At 41.1% G+C, this 26,588-nt stretch overlaps 1 protein-coding gene across 2 annotated transcripts in view; it reads right to left on the bottom strand.

Moving 5' to 3' along the window:
• glg1a (golgi glycoprotein 1a) overlaps nucleotides 1-26,588 on the bottom strand; it is a 121,591-nt gene that overhangs the window by 56,248 nt on the left and 38,755 nt on the right. For both annotated transcript variants that reach the window (XM_048605592.1, XM_048605593.1), the window contains exons 2-5: nucleotides 21,620-21,652; nucleotides 20,736-20,822; nucleotides 19,218-19,433; nucleotides 4,090-4,275 (exon numbers count right to left, since the gene is read on the bottom strand). In XM_048605592.1, the coding sequence (XP_048461549.1) occupies nucleotides 4,090-4,275; nucleotides 19,218-19,433; nucleotides 20,736-20,822; nucleotides 21,620-21,652 (522 nt within the window). The remainder of the gene's footprint in view (nucleotides 1-4,089; nucleotides 4,276-19,217; nucleotides 19,434-20,735; nucleotides 20,823-21,619; nucleotides 21,653-26,588) is intronic.

The following is a 26,588-nucleotide window of genomic DNA, read 5'->3' as shown; positions in this document are numbered from 1 at the left end:
CCAGGCACAATGTCATTTTATAAGATCCTGATAAGTGCTGTCAACAGCCCTGCAACATATGAACAAGGAAGAGTAGACCACTTGGCCCTTGGAGACTGCTCCAGCATTCAATAATATCATGGCTAACTTCATTTTAACCTCAACTCTACCTTCCTGCATATCCCGAACAATCTTTCATCCCCTTGGAAATGAAGAATCTACCTTGGTCTTAAAAAGATTCTGCATCCTCTGTCTTTTCAATAAGAGAATTCCAAAGACATTCAGCCCTCAGAGGAAAAAATATTTCCTCTTCTATGTTTTTAACAGATTCCACCCCCAACCTCCCTTTAATTAAGCAAGTTTACATTCTAGATTGTACAAGAGGAAACATTGTTCCACAAACACCTGGTCGTTGTTTCAATTAAGTCGCCTTCAACACCAAAGGGTACAGGCCTATCCTCTTAAGACATTCTGTTTATTCCAGGCATCAGTCTCGTAAACGTTCTCTGAACTACTCCCAGCAGATTAACATCCTTCTGTAAGTACAGTGACCAGTACTACACACTACTCCTGAGGCAGCCTTATCAACACCCTGTATAACCTCTCTACTCTTGCATTCAATTCCCGTTGCAATAACCAATAACATTCTATCAGCTTTCCCAATTATGCACTGCACCTACACACTAACCTGTGTCACTTCATGCATGGAACAAACTGCACCTCAGAGCTCTGCAACCTCTCACCATTTAGATAACATGCTTCTTTTACTCTTTCTGCCAAAATGGACAACTTCACACTTTCCCACATTATAGTCCATTTGCCAGATCTTTGCTCACTCACTTAACCTATCCACATCATTGGATGATTAGTTAGATAGCAATAGTGTGCAAGGTTATGGGCTAAAATCATGAAATTGGCAACAGGTAATGATGTTCATTCAGTGAGTGGTGGAGCTGCAATGTGCCAAATGGCCTCCTTCTGCACTGTAACAATTCCCTGATTCTGTGATGTCCCTTTTGTAAGCTGCTTATGTCCTTGTCACAACTCACTTTTCTACCTGTGTCTCATCAGCAAATTTATCTGGAATACCTTCAGTCCCTTCACCAAGTCATTTATATAAACTGTAAAGAGTTGAGACCCCAACACCAACCTCTGTGCACATCACTCATGACATCTTGCCAGCCTGCAAATGACCGATTTTTTCTATTCTCCTTCCCGTTAGCCTACCAATCTATTAGTCATGCCAAGAAGTTAGCCCCAATGCCATTAGTTTTTATTTTCCTCAATAAGCTTTGATGTGGTACCTTATCAAGGTGCCTTCTGGAAACCTAAGCTTGATACATCCACTGGTCCCCTGTTACAGTAGAGCTCAAGTTACTTCTTCAAAGAATGCCAAAAACATTAATTAAATTGAAGGATAAACAGTGAATGAGTGAAATCCTACAAATTCCAGACATCATCACATGCCATGTTGGGCAGCATGGTGCCTCCGTGATTATCACTGCTGCCTCATAGCACCAGGGACCCAGATTTGATTACAGACTCAGACGACTGTCTGTGTAGAGTTTGCATATTCTCGTGACCGCATGGATTGCCTCCAGGTGCTCTGGATTCCTCCCAGAGTCCAAAGATGTGCAGGTTAGGTGGATTGGTCATGCTAAATTGCCTCATAGTATTTCGGATTGTGCAGGCTAGCTGAATAAGCCATGGGAAATGCAGGATTACAGGGATAGGTGGAAGTGTGGGATGCTCAGGGCAGTGTGGACCTGATGGGCAAAACGGCCTGTTTGCACACTGTAGGGATTCTATGTCCATCTGCAACCTTCCAAAGTCCTAATTATTACAGATTCTTGCTCCCAAAGCATGATCATTGAGCAGATAGGTCCAAACATGTAGTCTCCAGGAAGTTACTTGCTCATGAGTTAAGGCAATCTTTATTCAATAACGAAGTTATTTAAAGCTCAGCCATGTGATGTTAGTTACATGCAGAATCCAGATTCTGCAAGTAGAAGATCTCCTGCTTTTCCACACGCAAAGCCCCAAAAATGGTACCATTGTCTCAAATTATTTACACTTGCAAACCTGTTTCACAGGAAGTGTTTTGAAAGGTATAGGGCAAAAGACCAGGAAGTTGAAATATGTGAATAGCTTGTCAGGTCCACAACAGAAATCTTAAGTTGTGCTGTAGGTTATAATGTGTTAAATTATAAAATGGACTTTTTTGAAATAAAATAATTGCTACATGTCACATCAGTTGCAAGCTGACTACAGCTCAAGAAACTTTCAGCAGTAATTACAAGCACAATGGAGTAACTTCTTCAAATGACAAAATTCATAATTTAATGATCACCAGTTCCCGCACATGCTCCAACAGGGCCATGAAGTTAGCTGGCCACAACAGACTTCAGGATGCATTTGTCCATATGCTGATGTCATGATAACAGGATTTATTTATTTGCGCACACACTGCTGACATCCATACTCTCTGCAGAGTGCCAGGGCAAATTGCCCTTCGTTGAACCTTAGTTTTTAGAAGCGACAACCAATCCCCTTGCTGTGTCAGCTGCTTCCTCCCACCGATTCATTCCAAGGCAAGGCATGACGCCGGGTGACCACTTGTGCCATCTATTTCTTCCCTTTTGGCAGCTGATCTTCCTCCTTGCTGTACATTTAAATTAGTTACATAATTCATAGCAGGGCCTCAGTAAATACTCTCTGCTCTGTTGCTTTTCAGCTATTATGTTTCAAGAATTCATCTCCAGGATGCTATCTAAATAACAGCAAGGAAAATCCAAAGGACAATAAAAGTTGTTAGCTTAAACTGAACAGATTAACCTTGGTGGAATTTGTTGGTGGCATAATTGCAGGGGCATTATAAAATGCAGCAAGACAAACCTAACCTGCACATCTCTGGACTGTTGGAAGAAAACCGAGCATCCAGCAGAAATCCATGCAGGTTGTAGGAGAACATGCAAACTCCAGACAGACACTCACCTAAGGCAGGAATTGAACCCAGATCCCTGGCTGTGATGCAGCAGTGCTAACCACTGAGCCACTGGACCACCAAGTTATGTGAAGAGAAAAGGATTAAAGACTCTGAGAATCATTTGATTTATTACTCAATTTTTTCTCTTTCCAGGTTGTGTGTGCTTGCACGTGCATGTTGCATGACAGTCATTCCCCCGGAACTGGGGAGCTGGGAGCTGAAGGCAGAGTCAGGGAGCATGAAGTGTATTACATATGGGGATGCATGATCCACCCTCAATCAAGTTCAGAAGAACCTTTCTACTGGATCCAGGTGCTCGAGCTGCCGGTCCATGGTGGGGGCATCTACTGTTGTGCCAGTCTTTGGAATGTATGACTTACATAAGGAGCACCACACTGCCACTGAAGTTCAACTCAATAAGATAGGTGACAGCTATTCTCTCGTTCTTCTGACCACTCAGTCAGAGTGCCTGGTTTAACAACCAAGCTGTGTCTAAAATTAACTGTCAGTCATTATCTAACTGGTGCCTTCCCTGACAATACCTCTATCGTCCAGAATCCATTTGCCAACTAATCAGCATTCTCTTCTCATATTGCATTATTATACTGTATTATGAATATGGCTGCATCACCTAATAAATGGGTTGGACAGTGCGAAAAAGCAGCACTTGAGAAAAAGTGAAGAATCCCTGAAAACAAAAATATTTTAATTTGACTTCCGGTGTGGATGATACAAAATGAATTATTATTTTCCCATATTCATTCTTCATGTTCCTGATCTCTTCAATACACCCTTGAATGAAAAGTGCCATTCAAAATATTTCTCAAGATGGGTTTTCAACAAGATGCCAAGTTTACCATTCCATTTGGAGAATAAAAACAAAAGCAGACTGAAAGCAAATGGTAACATGTACTTTTATCTCCTGCATTCATTTTTCCCTCCCTCAATGTCATCACAGCTCCACTTCAAACTCAAACATTTTTCCAGCCAAGTAATCTTGGTTTACTTGGACTAAGTAAATTATTCAATGGGACCACAGTTATAGTACCTTCCCCCTCAGGTTTTTATTTCAGAGTGCCATGTCCTCAACGTGTAAAAATCAAGCAACTGAAACACGAACTTACATCTTCACAGAAGCGCTCTCGATCATCTCTGCAGGAAAAGTACAGATGTCTGTCGAGGTGGAAATCATCTGAAGAGAGTTCCGCTACACGCAGGATGGCCTTCTTACAGTTATCAGAAATCGCCTTGTCTTCACTCACTAAAGCCTTTTCCAAACAGGAGACTACTTCTCCCTGTGAATGTACATCCTGTTTTGAGAGAATAAACAGTTTAGAAGTGTCCCACATCTCTCCAGCACAGCCAATGTGTACTAGCTAATTGAAAATCATAAATAAAAACCGAAAGAAGATCAGTTTACTGGCGAGTTGTAAGAAGCACTACCACGCCACTCCGAACTAAGCACAAATTTCCCTCACGCTGCCAAACAGCATTCAAAATAAGCAAGAAATGTTACACTCGTACATGTGGGGCTTTATGATTGACTGGAAAAATTACAAATCCAGACAGCAAAAATTAATTATCAAAAAACAGTAAATAGAGTCATACAGCATGGAAACAGACCTTTCAGTTGAACTCATTCGCAATGACCAGACACCCCAATCTTACCTAGTCTCAATTGCCAGCATTTGGCCCATATCTTTCTCAACCCTTCCTATTCATGTACCTATCCAGATACCTTTTAAATGTCGTAACTCTACCAGCCTCCACCGCTTCCTCCGGCAGCTCATTCCAAACATGCACCACCTTCTAAGTGATAAAGTTACCACTCAAATCCTTTTAAAATTTTTCCCCACTCGCCTTAAATCTATGGCCTCTAGTTTTGGACTTCCCTACTCTGGCTCTTCACCCTATCCATTTCTCTCATGATTTTACAAACCTCTATAAAGTCACCCCGCAGCATCCGATTCTCCATGGGGAACAATGCCCCAGCCTATTCAGCCTCTCCCTATAACTCAAACCCTCCAGTCCTGGCAACATCCTTGTACATCTTCTCTGCACCCTCTCAAGTTTAACAACATCTTTCCTATATAAATGGTAAAAAGCTCCACAAAGTTGCAAGCTTGGGAACAGTATTTTTAGTCAGCCCACAACTTAAAGATAGGTAGACTGGGGAACAGGTGTCAACTAGGTAGTAGAGCAACAAACACAGGAAATTCAGCAAATCTAGCAGCATTTGTGGAGGGAAATAGAGTTAATGTTTCAAGTCCAGTATGACACTTCTTCATAACTATTCTGGAGTGCTGAGGGGGTGGGGGAGGGGGAGATTAAGGGGAGGACAAAGTTAACGTGCTCTACCTGCAAGCAATAAATCTTTATTGCAAAGGAATTAAGCATAAAAGTAGGGAAGCCTTACCACAATAGTTACAACACTGCTGAGCCAGCACCTAAATAACTGTGCAGAGTTTTGGTCTCCTTACTTAAGGAAGGATATATCTGCATTGGAAGGAGTCTAGAGAAGGCTCATCCCAGGAATCTAATCATGTTTTATAAGCAAGGATGAATCCATTCTGCTTTAAATTTAGAATGAAAGGGGATCTTGTTTAAACTAATAAAGATTCTAAGAGGTCTTGACAGATACAAGTTGAGAGAATGTTTCCTTTCTTCAGCCTCCAGAACTAGGAACAGCATCTGAAAAGAATATTTTTCATTTGAGCAGACATGAGAAGCAATTTCTGCGCCCAGGGTGTCATTATTCTTTTGAATTCCCTTCCCCAACAGCACAGAAACCTGGGCCATGACTACGGTGAAGGTCAAGTTCAACAGATTTTGATCTCAAGGCAGTCAATATTCAACGGTTGTGGTAACAGTGGTGGTGGATGGGAGCTGAAGTTAGCAGGAAACTAGACTGAAGGCCACAAGCCGATCAGCCATAATCGTACACAAGGGTGGAGCACACTCCAGTAGCGAAATGACCTACTACTCCTATTTTTTCCACTTTTAAGGTTTAGGTTCGGCATGGGAAAAGGATGAGGAGCAATTTAGAATGAAAATCAATAATTGTGGGAGGGTTAGTATCAATAGGGTGGGAATAGTTTGATTCCATTTTATGCAAGCCAAAAGAGTGGCAGGGAAAACTGCAACTAATCAAGGGACTGCCTTTACAGAAGGCATATTTCCACAAGGCAAGAAACATACAGCAAGATTGAAATGAAGCAGAAAAATGTGCATTTGACATGCATCAAACTGTTATTGCAGTTGAGACTGAAGCCAAATGTAGCAAGTTCATGGGAAAAAGAATGAAGGGGGAAAGAGAAACAAGGAGCGAATAAGAGGAGACTTTTAGTTAACATAAAAAGGAAGCAAAGCCTTCTAAAGACATACAAATTACAAACAGTAGCTAAAAATAAGGAATGGGACTAATTAGTGACCTAAAAAGGGTCCCTGCATGAAGGGAAGACACTCTGTTGAGGTACTAAGGAAGTACTTTGCAGTGGAACTCTACAAGAAATTAATTTTCTTTGAAGAAAGAATTATTTTTCCAATACCAATAGGGCAGCACAGTGCCTCAGTGGTTAGCACTAGTGCATCGCAGCCCCAGGGACCTTGGTTTGGTTCCAGCCTCAGGCAACTGTCTGTGTGGAGTTTGCAAATTCTCCCCATATCTGCATGGGTTTCTTCCGGGTGCTCCGGTTTCCTGCCACAGTCCAAAGTAGTGCAGGTGAGGTGGACTGGCCATGCTAAATTGCCCATAGTGTACAGGGAAATGCAGGCTAGATGGATTAGCCATGGAAAATTCAGGGTTACATGGATAAGGTAGGGAGTGGGTCTGGGTGAGATACTCTTTGGCGGGTCAGTGTGGACTCTATGGGTTGAATGGCCTGCTTCTAGACAGTAGGGATTCTATGATACTAAGAAAGAAGATGCCCCCTAGTTATCAGGGGAGTAGAAGATACTTCAGATGCTGGATGGTCTAAAATTTGACAATGAGAAAATATTAAATTAGTGAATAAGTCATCACAATCAGAAAAGATGTATCCAATATAGTGAGGGAAGGAATGATGGGAAATACTCACTGTTCATAATCTTCCAAACATCCTTAGAAACAATGATGGTGCCACAAGACTGTAGAATTGCAAAGTTTACACCCTTGTTCAAGATTGCAAGGATAAGCCCAGTAACTCAGTCCAGTTGGTTTAATTTTGATGGTAGGAACATTTCAGAGGCAGTGATCATTGTATCATAAGGGTCAGGTTGATGATGAATGACATGCAACAATCCAGAGCAAGAAAAATCAACTGGCAGAGAGCAATGGGGCTTGAACAGAGTTCAGCGGGATTGACTGGAATAAGAGGTTAGCGGGAAGATTCGTAACTGAACAATGGATCACCTTCAAGGAGCAGATGCTTTGGGTACCGTCGAGGTATATTCCATCTAATGTAAAAGGAAGGACAAACAAATCCAGAGTTTCCTTAAATACCAAGCAGGTAGAAATTAATGTTCAAAAAAAGTGTTCTTAGGACACGTGTAAGGAAAAAAAGTACAACTGAGAATCACAGGAATACTGAAGGCTTGGTTGGACAGGGAGATGGTGAAACAACAAACAAGAAAAGCAAAGAGGAATGATAAGAAAAGGCGACAAATAAGAAAGAGAAATTCCAAGCCTTCCATAGCCATGCAAACAGTAAGCGAGTGGTTAAAGGAGCCGGGATTAGAAAGGGGATTCAAAGATAGAGATGAGGACATGGCTGTGGTATTATGTGAATACTTTTTATCTGTCTTTACAAAAGAGGAGGATGCTATCCAGGCCCTGATGCTAGAGGAAGAAACCCTATCACTGGAAAAGGTCAAAATTAATAAGGAAAAAGTCTTGGATAGATTGTTGACAAGTTCAGAAGGCACCAGGAGTGAGCAAGATGCATCCAGGGATTTAGGGAATCAGTAGAAATCTGAGAGGCCTGGCCACAATATTTCAGACTTCCCTGGACTCCGGGGAGATGCCAGAATACCAACCCTATGGTCTTGTTCAAAAAAAGGGTTGTATGGCCAATTTTGGAAATTACAGACCAATCAGCTTAACTTCAGTAGTAGGGAAACTTGGAAACAATTATTTGGGATAGAATCAGTAGTCATGTGGATAAAGATGAATTTATGCGCATGAGTCAGCATAGCTTTCTAAAGGGGAAATCATGTTTGACTAACCTGTAAGGGGTATACAGTCTTTCCTCTGTATCTGCAAGGGTTCCACTCCTGAAAACCCCAGTGAATGATCAATTCACAAGGGCAGAGCTTAATAACTTATCGTAAAAACAGGGTTAGGTCCCCAGACTCCAAGATTATGACTGTTGGTCTTCTATTTTTGTTTTTGTTTACAATAATAAATATTACTGAGATTATGTTAATACTCAAATAGAATATTTATAGAACACAGCAGACCCAGTAAGGCTGAACTCATGGCCTACAGTAACAGCCAACATACTGCTTTGCAACACTTTCACCTTTTCTCTAAGCTTCATCACCACCTTCTTGTACTCAGGCACATTAGCACAGCCACTTCACCTGGAAGCCATCACATTAGCACAAAGGGCACAAAGGCGAGAGTGAGACATGTACAACTATCTTCAACGATACAAGCAAGAGAAGAGAGATGCTGAGAGTATCCAAGCTTAGTGGGAGGGGCACGGGGTGTGCGAGCAGGCACCCACATTTACATTCATAGAATAACTGAATCCCTATAGCATGGAAACAAGTCCAACAAGTCCACACTGCCCCTCCAAAGAGCATCCTACCCCAAATCATTCCCCTACCCCTGCATTTCCCCATGTCTAACCCACCTAACCTAAACATCTCTGGACACTATGAGCAATTTTGCATGGCCAATTCACCTACCCTGCACATCTTTGGACTGCGGGAGGGAACTGGAGCACCCGGAGGAAAGCCACGCAGACAGGGGGACAATGTGCAAACTCCACACAGACAGTCGCCAGAGGGTGGAATCGAACCTGGGTCCCTGGTGCTGTGAGGCAGCAGTGCTACCCACTAAGCAACCCGTGCACTTTTGCACATCTCCCATGAGATGGTAAGGCTGCCCACAGCGCACCACATAATATTATTTTTGTGTTGCCATGGAATTGGTTGTGGATACAGGATTTTTGCCCATGGACACTGATTGGTAACTTTTTTTGGTGGGGATAGGAAAATTCGCAAGAACTAGTTTTGCAGATACAGAAGAATGACTGCGCACAGATTTACAGAAGATATTTGATACTGTGCCTCACAAAAGACTTGAGGGAAGTTGTAAGTCATGGTATAAAAGGGATAGCAGCAACGTGGACACAAAATTGACTGAGACATAGCAAACAGAAAGTAATGGTCAATGGATATTCTTCAGGCCGGAGGAAAGTTTGTAGTGGAGTTCCCCAGGGGTTGGTATTGGGATCCTTATTTTTCCTGATATCTGGATCTTGGTGTGCAAGGGACAATTTCCAAGTTTGCTGGTGACACAAGAATACCAAAAGAACATTCACAGATTTGCAGAATCCCTACAGTGCAGAAGGAGACCATTCAGCCCACTGAATCTGCACCAATCCTCCAAACAGCTGCACTCTCCTGACACCATGGGGTAACTTAGTGTGGCCCATCCACCTAACCTGCACTTCTTTAGACTCTGGGAGGAAACCAGAGCACCCAGACAAAACCCACACAGACTTAGGGAAATGTGCAAACTCCACATAGACAGTTAGCCGGGTCCCTGGTGCTGTTAGGCAGTACTGTTAATCACTGTGCTGCAAGTTTAATTTTTTGAGGCAGTGACTAAATGTGTACAAGGTTAGTGCTATTGACGCAGTCTACAGAGATCCCAAATAGGACTTTTGACAAGATCTCGTATGGCAGACTCTTTAAGAAACTAAGAGCCCACGGGGTCCACGGCAATTTGGGTTATTGGATTCAGAACTGATTTAGTGACAGGAAGCAGAGGGATAAAGTTGAAGTGTGTTTTTATGACTGGAAGCCTGCATCCAATGGTGTATCAAAAGGTTTATTACTGGGTCCCTTGCTGTTCGTTGTGTAGATTAACAATCTAGACACAAATGTAGGAGGTGCAGACAATACATCTGCAAATGAGACAGAAACGGATGGTGCTGTAAATAACAGGGAGGAAAGTCTTAGACGACAGGACAATATGGATGGGCCAGTCAGATGGGCTCAGCAATAGCAAATGGAATTTAATCTTGAATAGTGAAGGTAATGCGGTTTGGGAAGACTAAAAATGCAGGGAGTATACATTGAATGGCAGAACCCAAGGAGGATCAGAGGGATCTTCGTGTTATGTCCCTAGATCCTTATACACAACAGGGCAGGTAGATAAAGTGGTTAAACAAGGTATGTGGAATACCAATATTAATTTGTTTGACTCATCAAGGCAAGAGCAAGGATATTATGATGGAGCTGTATATAACATTAGTTAGGCCACAGCTGGACTACTACATTCAGTTCATGTTATGTTCAGCCAAAAGGATGTGATTGCTCTAGAGAGGGTGCAGAACAGAATTACATGGATGATGCCTGGGCTGGAGCAATTCAGCTATAAAAAAATAGACAAAATGCGTTGCTTTCCTGAGAGCAGAGAAGGTTGAGGAGGAGGTGGATTTGATTCAAGGTATACAAAGTTCTGAAGGGCCTAGACAGGGTATATAGGGAGAAATTTTCTTCCCTTAGGAGAGAGGTCAATAACTAGGGAGGACAATTATAATCAAAGGAACTGGAGGTTTAGAGGAGATTTGAGGGGAAAACAAAACTGCCCAGAGGATTGTGGGTATGTGAAACTCTACATCCAAGTGTAGTAGAGGCAGCAACCCTTAGGGTATTTAAGAACTATACAGATAAGCATTTGAAATGCAATAGTATACAAGGCTGCAGGCAAAATCCTTGAAAATGGGATTAAAATGGGTGGATCCTCAATGACTACTACAGACACAATGGGCTGAGGTGCCTATTACCACACTGTAAAAACTCTGACCTTTGTTCCAGGCGGGCTAACAAAAAGCATGTATTAGAAAGGTGGAAAGATCTCTAATTTACCTACTTTCAAATAAACTGATGTCAGTGTTTCATCTCTACCATGCTATAAAGGGATGTTTGCTCAGTACCAAACTGCAATTTACAAGTTCATGTATTAATGGCATAGCCTCATGTACAGCCTTGATGTCGCACAGTTGAAATTAGATTAGACATTAGACCAAGGAATTAAAACCATTTGCAGTTCAGTTGCTCTAATGAGCTATAATTAGAATTGTGCCTAATGCCGAGTTAACTGCAGTTCTAGAAGGTACTTCACCAATTAATACACTAAACGCAATTGGAAATTGCAAAATCCCAATGGGAAATCTTGATTGCTCTTTTCAATGGGCATAATCAGGACAGAGACAAACACAGAAAGAAAAGCCGATTAAAACGTAAGTGATAAAATGCAATCAGAATCAAGAAATTGGTCCCAAACTACCCTTAAGCAATATGGCCGTTGTTGGAAATACTGGTCTTAGAATATACCGAAGAATATGCATTGTGGTACTACAACATTTGCACATGTAACACCAAAACAGATTCCAACATTCTAGGAAACTCTCAACTCATTTCTTACATCCACAAAGCAAAAAAAGCTACCAAATGCATGCATTACACATATTTGTCAATAGATAGTTGCAGCTTTGAACACCGAGTTAAGTTCGGAAAACCAGTAAAGTTGGCAAAGGATGAAACTTTAATTAGATTTTAACTTTTGTTTGCAAATTTTAGACATCAAAGTATCCCTCAAACCTGACAAAGCAAGGAAGAATAGTGCTAAATATGAAGTTCTATCATGGCACCAGCCAGCAATAACTTGTTCAATTGCCATATCACTTCTTTCTTAGTCAAAGTGAACAACCCCTTCTTCTTAAGTATTTCAGACGACTGGCAACAATTGCTTGTACCTTGGAAATAATTGGGAATCTGTAACGGAATATCAGGTTCACAGAATACTAAATAAGTCGTCCCTGAAAGGCATCCATTTTATTAAACTTAATTTCTGTTCACAACTTCTAATTACACAATACATTTAAGCAAGAACTCTTGTGATGCAGTGGTACTGGCCCTTCCTCTGGGCCTGGAAGCCTAGGTTTAAGCCTCTACTGCAAAGGTGTGAGATAACATCACTGAGCAGATTTATGAGAACATTTAATATCATGAAATGTCTTAATGTTGTTCAAAACAGTGTTACGAAGTAAAATCAAACAAAGAACCACTTAACGCGATATCAGGACTGATGACCAAAAGCTTGGCCAAAGAGCTGGGTCTTAAGTAATGCCTGATAAAGGAGGAAAGCAAGGGAGTGTAGTTTAGGGAGGCTATGACAATCAAATTTGAAAAGTTGTTTTACCACGAACAGTTAGTGAACACAAGGAATAGGTGAATGGACACAGATACCAAAATTTTTAATGACTTTAAGCTCATAGAGCCTCATACTTCACAACAAGGGGAGGCGATGGCCTAGTGGTATTATCGCTAGACTGTCAATCCAGAGACCATGATAACGGTCTGGAGACCTGAGTTCGAATCCTGCCATGGCAGATGGAATTTGAATTCAAAAATATCTGGAATTAATCATCTAATGATGACCGTGAATCCATTGTTGATTGTCGAAAAAACCCATCTGGTTCTCTAATGTCCTTTATGGAAGGAAACTGCAATCCGTACCTGGTCTGGCCTACATTTGACTTCAAACTCACAATAATGTGGTTGACTCTTAACGGCCTCTGGGCAATTAGGGATGGGCAATAAATGCTGAATAGCCAGCGACGCCCTCATCCCGTGAATGAATAAAAAAAGGCATTTGGATGGGTATGTGAATAGAGGATTATGGGCCAAATGCTGGCAAATGGAACTAGATTAATTTGGGATATCTGGTTGGCTCTCTGAGAGAGTTACACCAAAGGACCTGTTTCCATGCTGTACATCTCTATGATTCTATGTACACCAATCACTAGACAGTTATCGATTTCAAGTACCAGGAAGATGGGTACCAAGACCTACATCCAACTTATAAATGCAAACTATTTGGGAGGCCAAAACAGAAAACATTGTATTCCTCACTGTGTACATGTAATCACATAAGTATTCCCTAGATGCAGTCAATTCACAGAGTGGGACGGAGATCAGACATTTTATGCAAGAGTCACAGCTCTTTGACATTCTTGTATACACTAGCAGGCCTCCTACCTACTCATCTACAGAGCTCAGGCACCTGAGTTTGGGATATGAAATAAGAAAATATGTCAAGGATGCTAGCCTTGACAAAGCAGCGTGAAGAGCATACTGTATTGGCACTTCGCTGTATCATTAATGAAGTATAATTTTCTAGAACAAGTGCTTAGAAATAAAGTGAAAACTGCCAAGTCAAAAAAGTCAAAGGCACTCCATTTTACTGCACAGAAACTGGTAATTTAGTCTAACAGGTCTGTGCTTGTACTTGTATTTGTGTGCCTCATGGGACTCCTCCTGACTCATTTCATTTAACTTCCCAGCATATCCTCAGAATCCTCCTGCATTTATCTAGGTTATCCATAAATACATCCATGCATTTCTTGAACTCAACTTGAACTTGAATGACAATGGTTAACATGTGCATGAAACAATACCAAGGCTAATCAACATTTCTCCACATCTGACCAGCATAACTGTCTGGCTTATATAAAACAGGGGCATAGGCTACTGTGTGATTATTGATCTAAGGCAATTGTCATCTGTTGCTCTCATTATTTCACACCAGAGATAGAAAAATAGACCTGCATAGTTTCACCTGAGCTCATGATTCACCTTAATAAATCAATGCAAATCGCCAATCACCAGTTTTCTCAATTTTACTTTCTGCAGACCCAACACACATTCTGTCATGAAGATCTACCATGAACACTTCCTTTGGACCTCCCTTGCTCCAGCACAACCATTACCAAGCCCTTTGACTTTTATTCTGTGACACCTGGAATCCGGAATCTCTCTCACCCATGAGCCTTCTACTGATATCCCCTTCTCTCCACTTATCTTCCTCATCCTTTTCAACATTCTGAAACAATCCACTTTTCTATCTCCCTCTTCAGTTCTGAAGAGGAATCATACTGGATTGAGACTTGAACATTTTACTGCTTGGACACCAAAGACTTCAAACAAACAAACTTGAGATCACAAATAAACTTGTTCTCAGACTCAGATAATTAGGGTACAGAAGGTGACCACTCAGCACCCCATCATGTCCATGCAGCCAACAAAGACTGACTACACTAATGACATTTTCCAGTCCTTGGCCCCTAGCTGCAGAGATAATGGCAACACAATTGAATATTGAAATCCTGCTTAAATGTTTTGACAGTTTTTGACTCCAACACCTTCTCAAGCAGTGAGTTCAAGGCTCCCACCACTCCTTGGGTGAAAACATTTCTCTTCTACCTCCACTTAAATTTATGCCCTTTGGTGACTGACCCCTGTTGACTCCTACCCTCCATACTTATGCCCCTCCATCTAACACACATCCACAAGTACACTCCGAGCCTCTGCTGCTCCAAGGAAAACAACCATAGCCTATCCAATCTTTCCTTACAGGTCAGACAGCATCCTGGTAAATCTCCTCTGCATCCTCTCTAGTGCAAGCACATCGTTCCTATAATGTGATGGCCAGAACTGCATGCAGTATTCCAGTTGTGTCCTCACCAGCATTTTATACAGTTCCAGCATAATTTCCCTTCTCTTGTATTCTATGCATCAGCTAATAAATACAACAATTCATATGCCTTCTTAAAAACCCTATCTACCTCCTCTGCTACCTTTAAGAATCTATAGATATGCACACCAAGGTCTCACTGACGTTCCATACTTTCCAGGGTCCTACACTGATAGTGTAATCTCTTGCCTGGTTAGATCTCCCCAAGTGCATTACCTAATACTATTCCAGGTTGAATTCCATTTGTCACTTTGCTCTGCCCAACTGACCAGTTCACTAATGTCCTCCTGCAGTTTACAGCTACCCACCTCACCATTTATCACCAAACCAATTTTTGTGTCATTCACAAACTTCTTGATTCAACCACTTACATGCAAGTCTAATATATTAATGAACATCACAAACAGCCAGGACCCCAGTACCCAGCCCTCTGGAACCACACTGTAAACAGACTTGCAGTCACAGAAACATCCTTCTACCATCGGGTTTTTGCTTTTCAGCCAATTTTGGATCCAGAAGCAATGTGCCACCTGGCCTTGGATGCCACAGGCTCTTTATGTTCTTCACCAGTCTGCCATGAGGGAACCATAGTAACAGCCTTGTGAAAGTCCAAGCAGGCTACATCAATCACATGACCCTTACAAACATGTCTCTCCTCCAAAATTCCATCAAATCTGTCAACACGACCTTCCTTTGATGTTTCCATGATTAAACTATGTCTCTTCAAGGGTAGACATATTCTGTGTCAATTCTTTCTGATAAGTTCTCCATGACCACAGTGAGCAACTGGCCTGTAATTTAGCCATCTATCCTTTCCTCATTTTTCTTACTTAATGGGATGCTAACAGTCCTGTAGTTCTCTGGTACCTCACCTTTGTGCATAGGATCCGAAAATCACTGCCAAGGCGGATACCTCCTCCCTCATATCTCTCAACAACTTGAGATTCATGTCATCTATGCATGCAGATTTATTCCTTTTTAAGGCCGCTAAACCTATTTGTACCTCCTCTCTCTATTAATTTCTTTTAATATTGCCTCATTTTCTACCCTGATACCTACACCTGCTTTTCCATTTTTCCACTGTGATGATGAACACAATGTATTCATTGAGAAATGTGCCCATGTCTTCTGCTTCCCCACACAGATTGCGGTGTGGATTTTGAGGGTAATCTTGGACACGCATAGCAGTTGAATATCTGCAGATATGTGACACCAATCTGATAAACTTGAGTTTGAATGTCAGATTTAGACACAGACACCTCGCAGTTTAAGGAGGTGAATTAGAAGAAGGAATGGGTGATCACCAGTCAGAAAGGAGGCAAGCATGTAGTCAGGAAACCCCCAGAGTACATCATACACTCTTCAGTGTCCATAAATAGTGAGAGTGACAGTTCCTTTGGAGTCAAAGTCTAAGTGCACAAGGAGAGAGAAGAAACATGGGAAAAGCAAAAGAGGCTCAATTGTGAGACATACATGTAGCCGCAGACGTGACTCCAGATGGCATGTTCATTCCCTGGGGCCAGGGTCAAGGATATCAGTGAACAGCTGCTAGGGATTTTTAAAGGGCAAGGCATACAGTCAGTTCATTTTGGTACCAACGTTATACAGTCGTTCCTCCATATCCACAAAGGTTCCATTCCTGAGAACCCACAAATGATGAAATTTGTGAATGCAGAGCTTGTTTAAAAGTAGGGTAAAAATAGATTAAAAATCACGGATTTGTCTGTGGATGTTGAATTTTGTTGTTACTTATTTATTCGTATAGATAGGCGAATTCATGATTCGTGATTTTGCAGATAAAGAGAATTTACTGTAAATAGAAAGAGGGATAGAGTCCTGCAACAAAAATTTAAGGAGCTAGGCAGATGGTAAGCAAGACCTCAGACTCAAACTCTGGATTATTCCTGATGTCACATGTTAGAAAGGACAGAACAGGAAGATGGAATAGATGACTACGTGGCCCATGTGTTAGTGCAGGAGGGAGGGCTGTAAATTCCTGGATCACCGGCTCCGTTTCAGGGGAAAGTGAGACCTGTACAAGTTAGATGGGTTACATCGGAAGATTAACAGGACAACATTCTTGTTGGGGGGTTTACTCATACTATGGGTGGGATATGGAGTGGAGGTGAACTAGGAGGGGATGCAGAGACAAATGTGAAGAAAAATCAAGTCATTGTGGCTGGTACAGCATACATAGTCAACTTAAGGCATAAGAGAGCATTGCAAGGCTGGATAGCATTTAATTTAATGCAGATGACTTGATTAACACATTGTAGTATGATATAATTTTGATCATGGAAAAGTGGTTGAAGAAGAGGCAAGGTGGGGAGGAAACAACATTGCCTGGAATTACTTTTAATCATGCTGCATGGACCTCCATACAGAATATTATGTTAGTTTTAAAAGTAGGGTAAAAATAGGTTAAAAATCACGGGTATACAGGTTTTGTCTGTGGCTGTTGAATTATGTTATGTTATGTTATATATTACATATTACATTATGTTATGTTACGTTGTGAGTATGGGATCCTAGACATTCATCAGTAGTATCCTGTACCCACAACCAATAAAACTAATGTAATATACAAAATACTATGCATGACCTGTGAAAAACATTGCATAGACCAAACTGGAAGAAAACTGATAAGAAAGATACACAAACACCAACCAGTCACCGACACAACCAATTCTCACTGGTCTCAATACACACAGATAAAGGAGGACACAAATTCGACTGGGACAACACATCCATAATAGCATGAGCCAAACAGAGACATGCCAGGGAATACCTGGAGGCCTGGCATTCTAACCGAAACTCCATCAACAAACACACTGAGCTGGATCCGATATACAACCCACTGAAAAACAGAACCGGAAGTTATGCCAACCACCCTAGCAAACCAAGGCATATAAATAACAAGCGGGACAGAACACCAAAGCTTCACCGGAAGCACACTGACAACGTTACCTAGCAGGGTGACGAACTGTCTGCAACCAAACATACTAATCGGCCAGCAAGTCTACAACCTCAACGTAAGGGAGTACATGATGAATGGTAGTATGAGGATCTGTGGGATCTTGATTTCCATGTACTTAGAACTTTGAAGGAAACAGGACAGAATGGATAGGGTGGTGAAGGCAGTATATGGGATACTTGACTTTATTAGTTGAGCTATTGAATGCTATAACTTAAAGGTTATGATGGGCATTGGTTAGGACACAGCTGGAGCACTACATGCAATTCTGGTCACCACACTCTGCCTTCCTGACTTCTATTTTAATTTTCCCCAAGCATTTTTTGCACTCCTCTAGGAACTCTGCCCAATTCAGCCCTTTGCATCCTGCTGTAAGCTTTGGTTTTTCTTTATCCTAACTTTTATGCCCCTTGACATCCAGGATTCTCTGGACTTGGTCTCACCCTTGATCTTTCCGAGAACATATTTGGTCTGTACTCTCAGTATTTCCACCTTGAATGCTTCCCATTGCGCTAACAGTTCATCTGCAAGTAATTGCTCCCAGTTCACTTAGGCCAAATCATATATTATTGTGAAATTATCCTTCCTCCAGTTTACAGCATTTATTGCCACCCCGCCCTTATTCTCTAAGTACTCACCTACAAAAATGCCTTCCACTTGCCTGACCTCATTTCCAAATATCTGGCACAGAACTGCCTCTTCCATTGTTGGGTTTTACATGTACTGGCTAAAACATTCTGCTGGATTCAAGCCAAGAATTTAACTCCCTCCCTAATTTGCCCACTGAAACTATCCCAGTTAAGATTCGGATAGTTAAAATTCTATATTCTGGCCTTATTCCTGTACACCACTGAAATTTGTTTACATATTTGATCCTCTATCTCTCCCTATCTGTTTGGGGCCTATTACACACGCTGAACACTGTGGTTGCTTCTTTTGTTTCTTCCAACCAAAATGGCCTCATTTGACAATCCTTCCAAGATATGCTCCCTCATCACTACCTTAATTGATTCCTTGATCAATATTGCGATGCTGTCCCTCTCTCATCTAAATAAGCTATAACTTGGATCATTAAGCTGCCAATCCTGCCCATCTTTCAGCAAAGTCTCAGTCATAGCTATGATATCACACTCTGATGTGCTTAGCTGTGTCTCCAGCTCATCTGTCTTGTTCCTCAGGGTCCTTGCATTCAAATGTATTCCATTTAGCCTTGCTGAACTCTCATCTGTATTGTATAACCTTTTTTTTTTTTCCTGACTTCCAGATTCACTAACTGGCATTTTAACTTCTAATGCCATCTCAGCATCTTTCCCCTGAAGAACTTGTTAGGGTCCCACCACCCTACTAATCAAGTTCAACTGTTCAGATGAAAGTGTCCAACAGTTAATTGTTTAACATTCTCGCTATAACTTCTTGGAATCTATAACATCATGAAATCAACACAAACCAAACATGCATACAAATTAACACTACAATTCCAATTTAGACCTTGGCCAGCAGTCCTACACACTAGGCCAGGGCAGTACCTTCTCGCCAGGCCGAATGCTGCCACACTTGAGCTGGTTGATATCATTCTTGCAGCTGTCCACAAAACCACAGATGAGCTGGTAGTCGCTGAAAATTATGGCTGTCATTTTGGTTATGAACTGGCGGCACTGGTACTCAGTAATGTTTGCACGATGCTCAATCAAACAAGAAATGATGTAGCCTTTCCCCGGTTCCTGATCAGCACACTCCTTCACCTACATAAACAAAAAAAGAGATTTAAAGAACACACAGCTAAATGTATCATTGCAATGCCTCGAAATCTCTTGCATTCCATTTTATTGATACCAGGGTCAAGGTTCAAGATTTAACAGTGGCCTTCCTTGGACAAAGCTGGAGCAAGTAATTATATAAGTACCAAAAAAACCTATTATGAAACCTTCAATTTGCAGCTATCATACTCTTAAGAGGTAATCATATGGACATTCTGTAAAGCAAGACGGGGGCAAATAGGCTTTCTTCCTCAAGCCAATACACGATTCCAAACTTTAAATGTGATTGGTAGCAGTCTCAAGGTGGAGCCAAACACAGGTTGAATTGGAACGTCTTCTTGATACAGCTAGTACTTCACTTGAGTTGCTGACTATTTGGTTATAAAAGACTGAGTAATCTGAATGAAGATTAGATTAGGTTAAATTTAGCTCAAAAGGAACTGTGTCTACAAAATAAAGGTTGCACTTCACATCAGAGATTAGATCTAAATAAAGCACCTGGCAGCCTATTTCACATGTAACATACTGGTTTATGTAGGAGTTTTGTAATAATTGGAATGAGGTAAGCCAGTTGGACTGCACAGAATAGGAGTTCCCTGATCAGAGCTGTTAATCTGGTCTAACCAGGGATGTCTGGCTGACATATAAAAAGAGCAATGTCAGAGATGCTGACGCTCTGGTAGCTGACTGAATGAGGCAGTCCGAAAGTCAAAGACTGTTCATGTGTAAAGAAAGTCACTTGAGGAGGGTTCCAGCATCTGGAGTAATTTCCAGCTTCCTTACGATATTCCATTAAATTCATTTGTAACAAGTCAAACTTTGGGTGTGGGGGCAGTCATTTATGATCACATTTGATTGGCAGCACAATTGACTAATATTAGAGTCAAATGAAGGTTAGAGATCAACTCAAGTCTTTGGCTTCCTGTTGAGCTGAAAGAAAAGGGATACTCTACAGCAAAGTAGATAGTAGAGCTCACTGAGATCGTGCTTCCTTAGATTAGAACTGATTAGATTAGTAGTTTTCATTGATCTATAAAATTAAAAATAGCTAATATTCAGGAACACTGCAAACTCAATTTTAATACAGCTACTCTAAATTCATTTGAACCCAAAGAAAAAAAACTCAAGGATATCAGGCAGAGGATTGATCCTGAAAGTTAAGTTCAAGAAGTACCTTACTTACACAGTATTAAAATATTACCAAGCTCAATTTACCATTTTTCTTTCCAATCAATCATACTTTGCACTTTAAAGATTGGCTACTCTATATTCATGCCATTTACTTACATCACCCAGGGTGATTTTGCAAACTTCCCCTGCTGCAGCTTCAAATTTAGGATCTGTAGTTAGGTTAAATTTGTAATTCCACAATAGCTGAAAGAGAAATTGAATTGAATTAAAGATCTATACTATATATACGTTTCATTAAAAGTACTGGTATCATGGAGCCAAATATCTGTCCTGTGTTATCTTGTGGCACCTGCACAGTAATTAAAACAAGTAACGTATAATAGCAAACATCTATTATGAACAGAAAATGTCAACAGTAACATCAGTACCTCAACCAGGAAGCAAATCTTATACTCAAGGACACATCAATTCTACGGCACATTACAAACAACCAGACATGCATCACTCATTCACTCCAACTTAGAGGTCAGCATCAGGCAACTCAATGACTGCAGCACAACTAATAATCTAATTTCTCAATTTCCTCCTGTCTCAAAAAAAAAATTCTCGAGCTGTGTTGATATTGCTCAAAAATATAAATAACATTTAATGTAAACCCAAACTCGGTATGAGGGACTTTCCAATGTACAAAACTACACAACCAAGAACTCAAAAAAGTCATTTTCTCTCTCTGATCCAGGTATGACGTCTACTTGTACCATCCCGCAGGCTGAGATCATCTTAAATGGCAGACTGCAAAATGAACCCAAAATCTGCCAGCCTGAGTGACTCAGCTTTAAACTGCTTTTACCAACAAGCCTCCTGCATGGACATAAACATAAAAATGTTAAGACAATGAATTCCATTATCTTCGAACAGAACTGGAAGGATTAAACAATTGAATGACAAAGTCAAAAGTATGGTAATCTTAAATCAACAGAATCAGACATAAGTTTAGATACATATATGAGCAAGTTATTGAAAAGAAATTGTTTACTCACATGGTTACAGTCAGAAGAAATTTCATCATCTACCTGTAAGAGAAGATAGAAATCATTAGCAGTTGCTAAATATACCAGTTAACTAGATGTTTTTAAACATATGGGGTTTACATTCATTAATAATTGCAAACTGTGTCTTTGAGTCTTGGGAGAAATGGTTGGGTCAGAAATCATATTTTTCAAGTTGTACTAACTTTGCTGCATAAATTAACAAACTAGAATAGTTCCCACAAATTGTTCTGCAATTATCTGAACAATTATGCAAGGTATAAAACCCAAATGTCACAAATTTGGAATGCTTATGACAAAGAAGATTGCTGAAAACAGAGACATATTGCCAACCTTTTCTCGTCCAAACAAACACAGGAACACAAATTTTCATCATCATAATTTATGCTGCAGCAGAAAAGAGGTGCTGAATGCTTGCCAAGTGCTGACTGACCAAAGCACTGCCATCGAAAAAGCAATGGGTATCTGCAGGCTCTCCACATTCCCAGGCAAATCAAGAAATGTACAATGCTTCAACATATTTAGTTTGCAGAGAATGGGCACTTGTGCATTAAGGTATGTCACTTCTTATAAGTGTAAATGAGCAATGTTATGAACTTAACTGATTATGTTAAATTGGCTGCTTTTGTAGCTGTTCGTGTACTCAGGGATGTCTACATGATGGAGGATCAAGGAATTGTATCAAACAGCAGATTTTGTTTGCAAGTATGACTATTTCAATATAGTCTACAGTTTGCCTATTAACAACAATGGAAGGAACATGTCGCTCGATTCACATTGGCCAAATGTGGGGATATTCAGCGCTCATATCCAGTATCACACTGGCAATGAAGTTCTTACATAACGATGCTACCAGAATGGCACTTTTTACCAACAGGATGTGCTGTCAAACCAAAAATCCATTCTGTTACCACACAACTGACATATTCCCGTCTTCTTATTTGGCTGGTAACTAATTGCTGATTGATCGCTGAACTGAAAGAAAACCCTATTTTTTGAGACAATTTTATTTTAGACTTATAACAATAAAACTTGCACTAAAATCACAGAAATGTATCAAGGAGTATTTTGAATGTAATTTTTAAAATAAAATTATGTTCTAAACATTATCCAATTATGTTAATTCAAGGTAGATTATCAGGCTAAGTGATATGCATGAGTTTTGAGCAGAAACTTGATTTTAAAAAGTCAAAACTTGTGCACTTCTGAGCACAATTTGCCTTTAATGCAGAACATTGCCCATTCTATATAGTTTCATTCTCAAAACCTGCCCCTCCACATCCAAACATACAGCAGGCAACAGGAATGAGTTTGCTGCAATTGAGAAATACATCTGGCCTCCAGCTGCTGAGATCTCAGTTTATACGAAAGAAGGATTTTTCTTTTGGTTAGAGGCTTTTATAGAATGGGGGCTGATTAATAGGCTACTGCCATGCTAAATACATAACACAAAAATGGACCATGAAATTATTTACTTGGACTGGGTGTCTTTGAGCTTTTAAAGAGATTGTTAAATGTCAACTGTAAGCAGGAGCTGTTGGCCTGCTGGTTTAATCAAAGGAAAGATTAGCATTCAGTGTCCAGTTTGAAAGAACGTCATCCTATCTGTAGTCAAAATTTGGACATCCAACAGCTGAAAAGGAAAAAATGCACGTAACTAAATTCCTTCTGTTACTGCACCAACTATGGATCTATATAGATACAAAGTCCAACACAGTCTTTTGGAGTTACCCTTGTAATAGAAATCAAGCCAACAGCAAGACCAACCCTTTACCTAGCTTTAGTGATCAGCTACTGTTCCAGTCATTCTCAATAGAACTGAATCTCTACCTTTTCTGATACACAGTCTTTGAATCACTTTTGAGATACTTAGTGCTGGTTGAATCCCTAATGCCGAGTTTCAGTGCTTGTGCTCCAGAACTTGCTGTTCCCCGAGCCAAGCTGTTCCATCGTAGTTACAACACTGGCATCTACCTGACAATGTGGAAAATTGCCGAGGTATACCCTGTACATAGAAAGCAGGATAAATCTAACCCGGCCAATTACTGCCCATCACTCTACTATCAATCGAAGTAATGAAAGGTGTCATCAACAGTGCTATGAAGCAGCACCTGCTCGGTGACACCCAGTTTGAGCTCCACCACTCAGCTCTTGACCTCCCTGCAGCCTTAGCTCAACCATGGACAAAACAGCTGAATTCCAGACGTGAGGTAAGACGGACAGCCCTTGACATCAAAGCTGCATTCAACCAAATGCGGAATCAAGGAGCGCTAGCTAAACTGGAATCAATGGGTATCAGGCGGCAAACTCTCCACTGGTTGAAATCATGCCTGACATGTAGGAAGATGATGTAGTTGTTGGAGGTCAGTCATCTCAGCTCCAGGACATCTGTGCAGCAGTTCCTCAGGGTAGTATTCAAGGCACAACCATCCTCAGCTGCTTCGTCAATGACCTTCTATCAGAAGGTCAGAGGTGAGTTGTTCTAAGATTGCACAATGTTCAGCACCATTCGCAACTCCGCAGATACTGAAGCAGTCCATGTTCAAATGCAATCGAATCTGGACAATATTCAGGCTTGGGCTGACAAGTGGCAAGTAACATTGACACCATGCAAATGTCAGCTATGACCATCATCAATAACAGATAATCTAACCACTGCCCTTTGACATTCAATGGTATTACCATCACAATCTCCACAATCAACATCCTGGGGGTTGTCACTGATCAGAAACTCAACTGGATTCACCACATAAACATAGCAGCTACAAGAGCAGGTCAGAGCTAGGAATACTGCAGCAAGTAACTCACCTCCTGACTCAAAAGAACAAAGAACAAAAGAGAAGTATGGCACAGGAACAGGCTCTTCAACCCTCCAAACCTATGCTGATCATCATGCCCTGACTCAACTGAAAAAAAAACCTCTGCCCTTATTCCGTCCATATCCCTCTACTCCCTCCCTATTCAAATGCATCTTAAATATTGCCAACATGCCTGCTTCCACCACCTTCTCTGGCAATGCATTCCAGGCTCCTACCACTCTCCTCGCACATTTCCCTTAAACTTTTGCTCTCTCACCTTGAACCTGTGTCACCTTGTAATTGAAACTTCAACCCTGGGAAAAAGCCTTTGATTATTCATCCTATCTATGCATGTCATAATTCTGCAGACCTCTAACAGGTCTCCTCTGAACCACCGTCTTTCCAGTGAAAACAATCCTAGTCCTTTTAACCTTTTCTCATAGCCAACGCCCTCGAGACCAGGCGACATCCTGGTGAACCTTCTCTGCACTCTTCCAAAGCTTCCACGTCCTTCTGGTAATGTGATCAAAACTGCACACAATACTCAAACTGTGGCCGAATAAGGGTTTTATATAGGTAGAACATGGTTTGCCAATTCTTGTACTCCACACTGTAGCCAATGAAAGCAAGCATGCCATATGCCTACTTAATCACTTTGGCCACTTGTTTTGCCACTTTTAGGGAACTGTGGACCTGCACGCCCAGATCAGTCTGTATGTTAATGTTCCTAAGAGTTCTGTCATTAACAGTGTAATTCACACCTAAATTTGATCCTCCAAAATGCATCATCTCGCATTTGTCTGGATTAAATTCCACCTGCCATTTCTATTCCAAGACTCCAATCTATCCATAGCCTGTTATATCCTTTCACAATCGTTAGCGCTATTAGCAACTCCACCAATCTTAGTGTCATCTGTAAACTTACTAAGCAGACTCCTGAAAGCTTGTCCACCATCTAAAAGGCACAAGCCAGGAGTGTGATGAAATACTCCCCATTTGCCTGGACGGGTGCAGCTCCAACAACACTCAAGAAGCTTGACACCATCCAGGACAAAGCAGCCCACTTGATTGGCACTACACCCACAAGCATCCACTCACTCCAACACCGACACTCAGTAGCAGCATTGTGTACTATCTACAAGTTGCACTGCAGAAATTCACTAAAGGTTATTAGACAGCACCTTCTTAACCCATGGCCACTTCCATCTAGGAGGACATGGGCAGCAGATACATGGGAACACTACCACCTCCAAGTTCCCCTCCAAGCAACTCACCATCCTGACTTGGAAATATACTGTCGCTGGGTCAAACTCGCAGAATTCCCTCCCTAATGGCATTTTGGATCAACCCACAGCAGGTGGACTGCAGCAGTTCAAGAAAACAACTTACCACCATCTTCTCAAGGGCAAATGGGGGTGGGGGGAGCAATAAGTGGTGGCCAGCGAGCGACAAACATATCTTACAAATGAATAATAAAAAAGTACTAAAACTATGATCAGTCATTGTCTAGATACTTGTCAGATGAACTGGAATTACTTGGTAAGAGAAACATGGTAAGAACAGGAAGTAAAGTCAATAGCATAACCTTAACTCTGCGTCTGCTTTCACTGATGAAACAAGTCAAACTATTTGAAGTGAAGAGCATTAGGAGTAGGAGAAGGCAATTCAGCCCCTCGAGCTTGCTCCATCACTTGATAAGACCATGACTGATCTCACCTCAGCCTCAACTCCACTTTGCTGCCCGCTCTGCATGACCCGTCAACGCATTACTAATTTAAAAATCTGTATATCTTCTCCTTAGATTTAATCAATCAATGATAGGGTTGGGTGGTGAAAGTACAGATAGAAGCTTAATGAGACTGGAGGTTTCTGACTGATTTGATTTATTGTAGTCACATGTCCCTAAGTACAGTGAAAAGTTGTTTTGAGAGCAGTACAGGCAGGTAATAGCAAACAAGAACATACAGATCACAGGGTGCTTAGACAAAGTGAGGTATACAAGGTTATGGCTGCACATAGCAAGATTAACATTATTTAGAATTAGAATTAGAATTAGAATCCCTACAGTGTGGAAACAGGCCCTTCGGCCCAACAAGTCCACACTGAACCTCAGAGCATCCCACCCAGATCCATCCCCCTATGGCCCACCTAATATACACCCT

Source organism: Rhincodon typus, chromosome 15, assembly GCF_021869965.1.
Source record: "Rhincodon typus isolate 14 chromosome 15, sRhiTyp1.1, whole genome shotgun sequence".
Taxonomy (NCBI): Eukaryota; Metazoa; Chordata; class Chondrichthyes; order Orectolobiformes; family Rhincodontidae; genus Rhincodon; species Rhincodon typus.
This window is presented reverse-complemented; position numbering and strand designations above follow the sequence as displayed.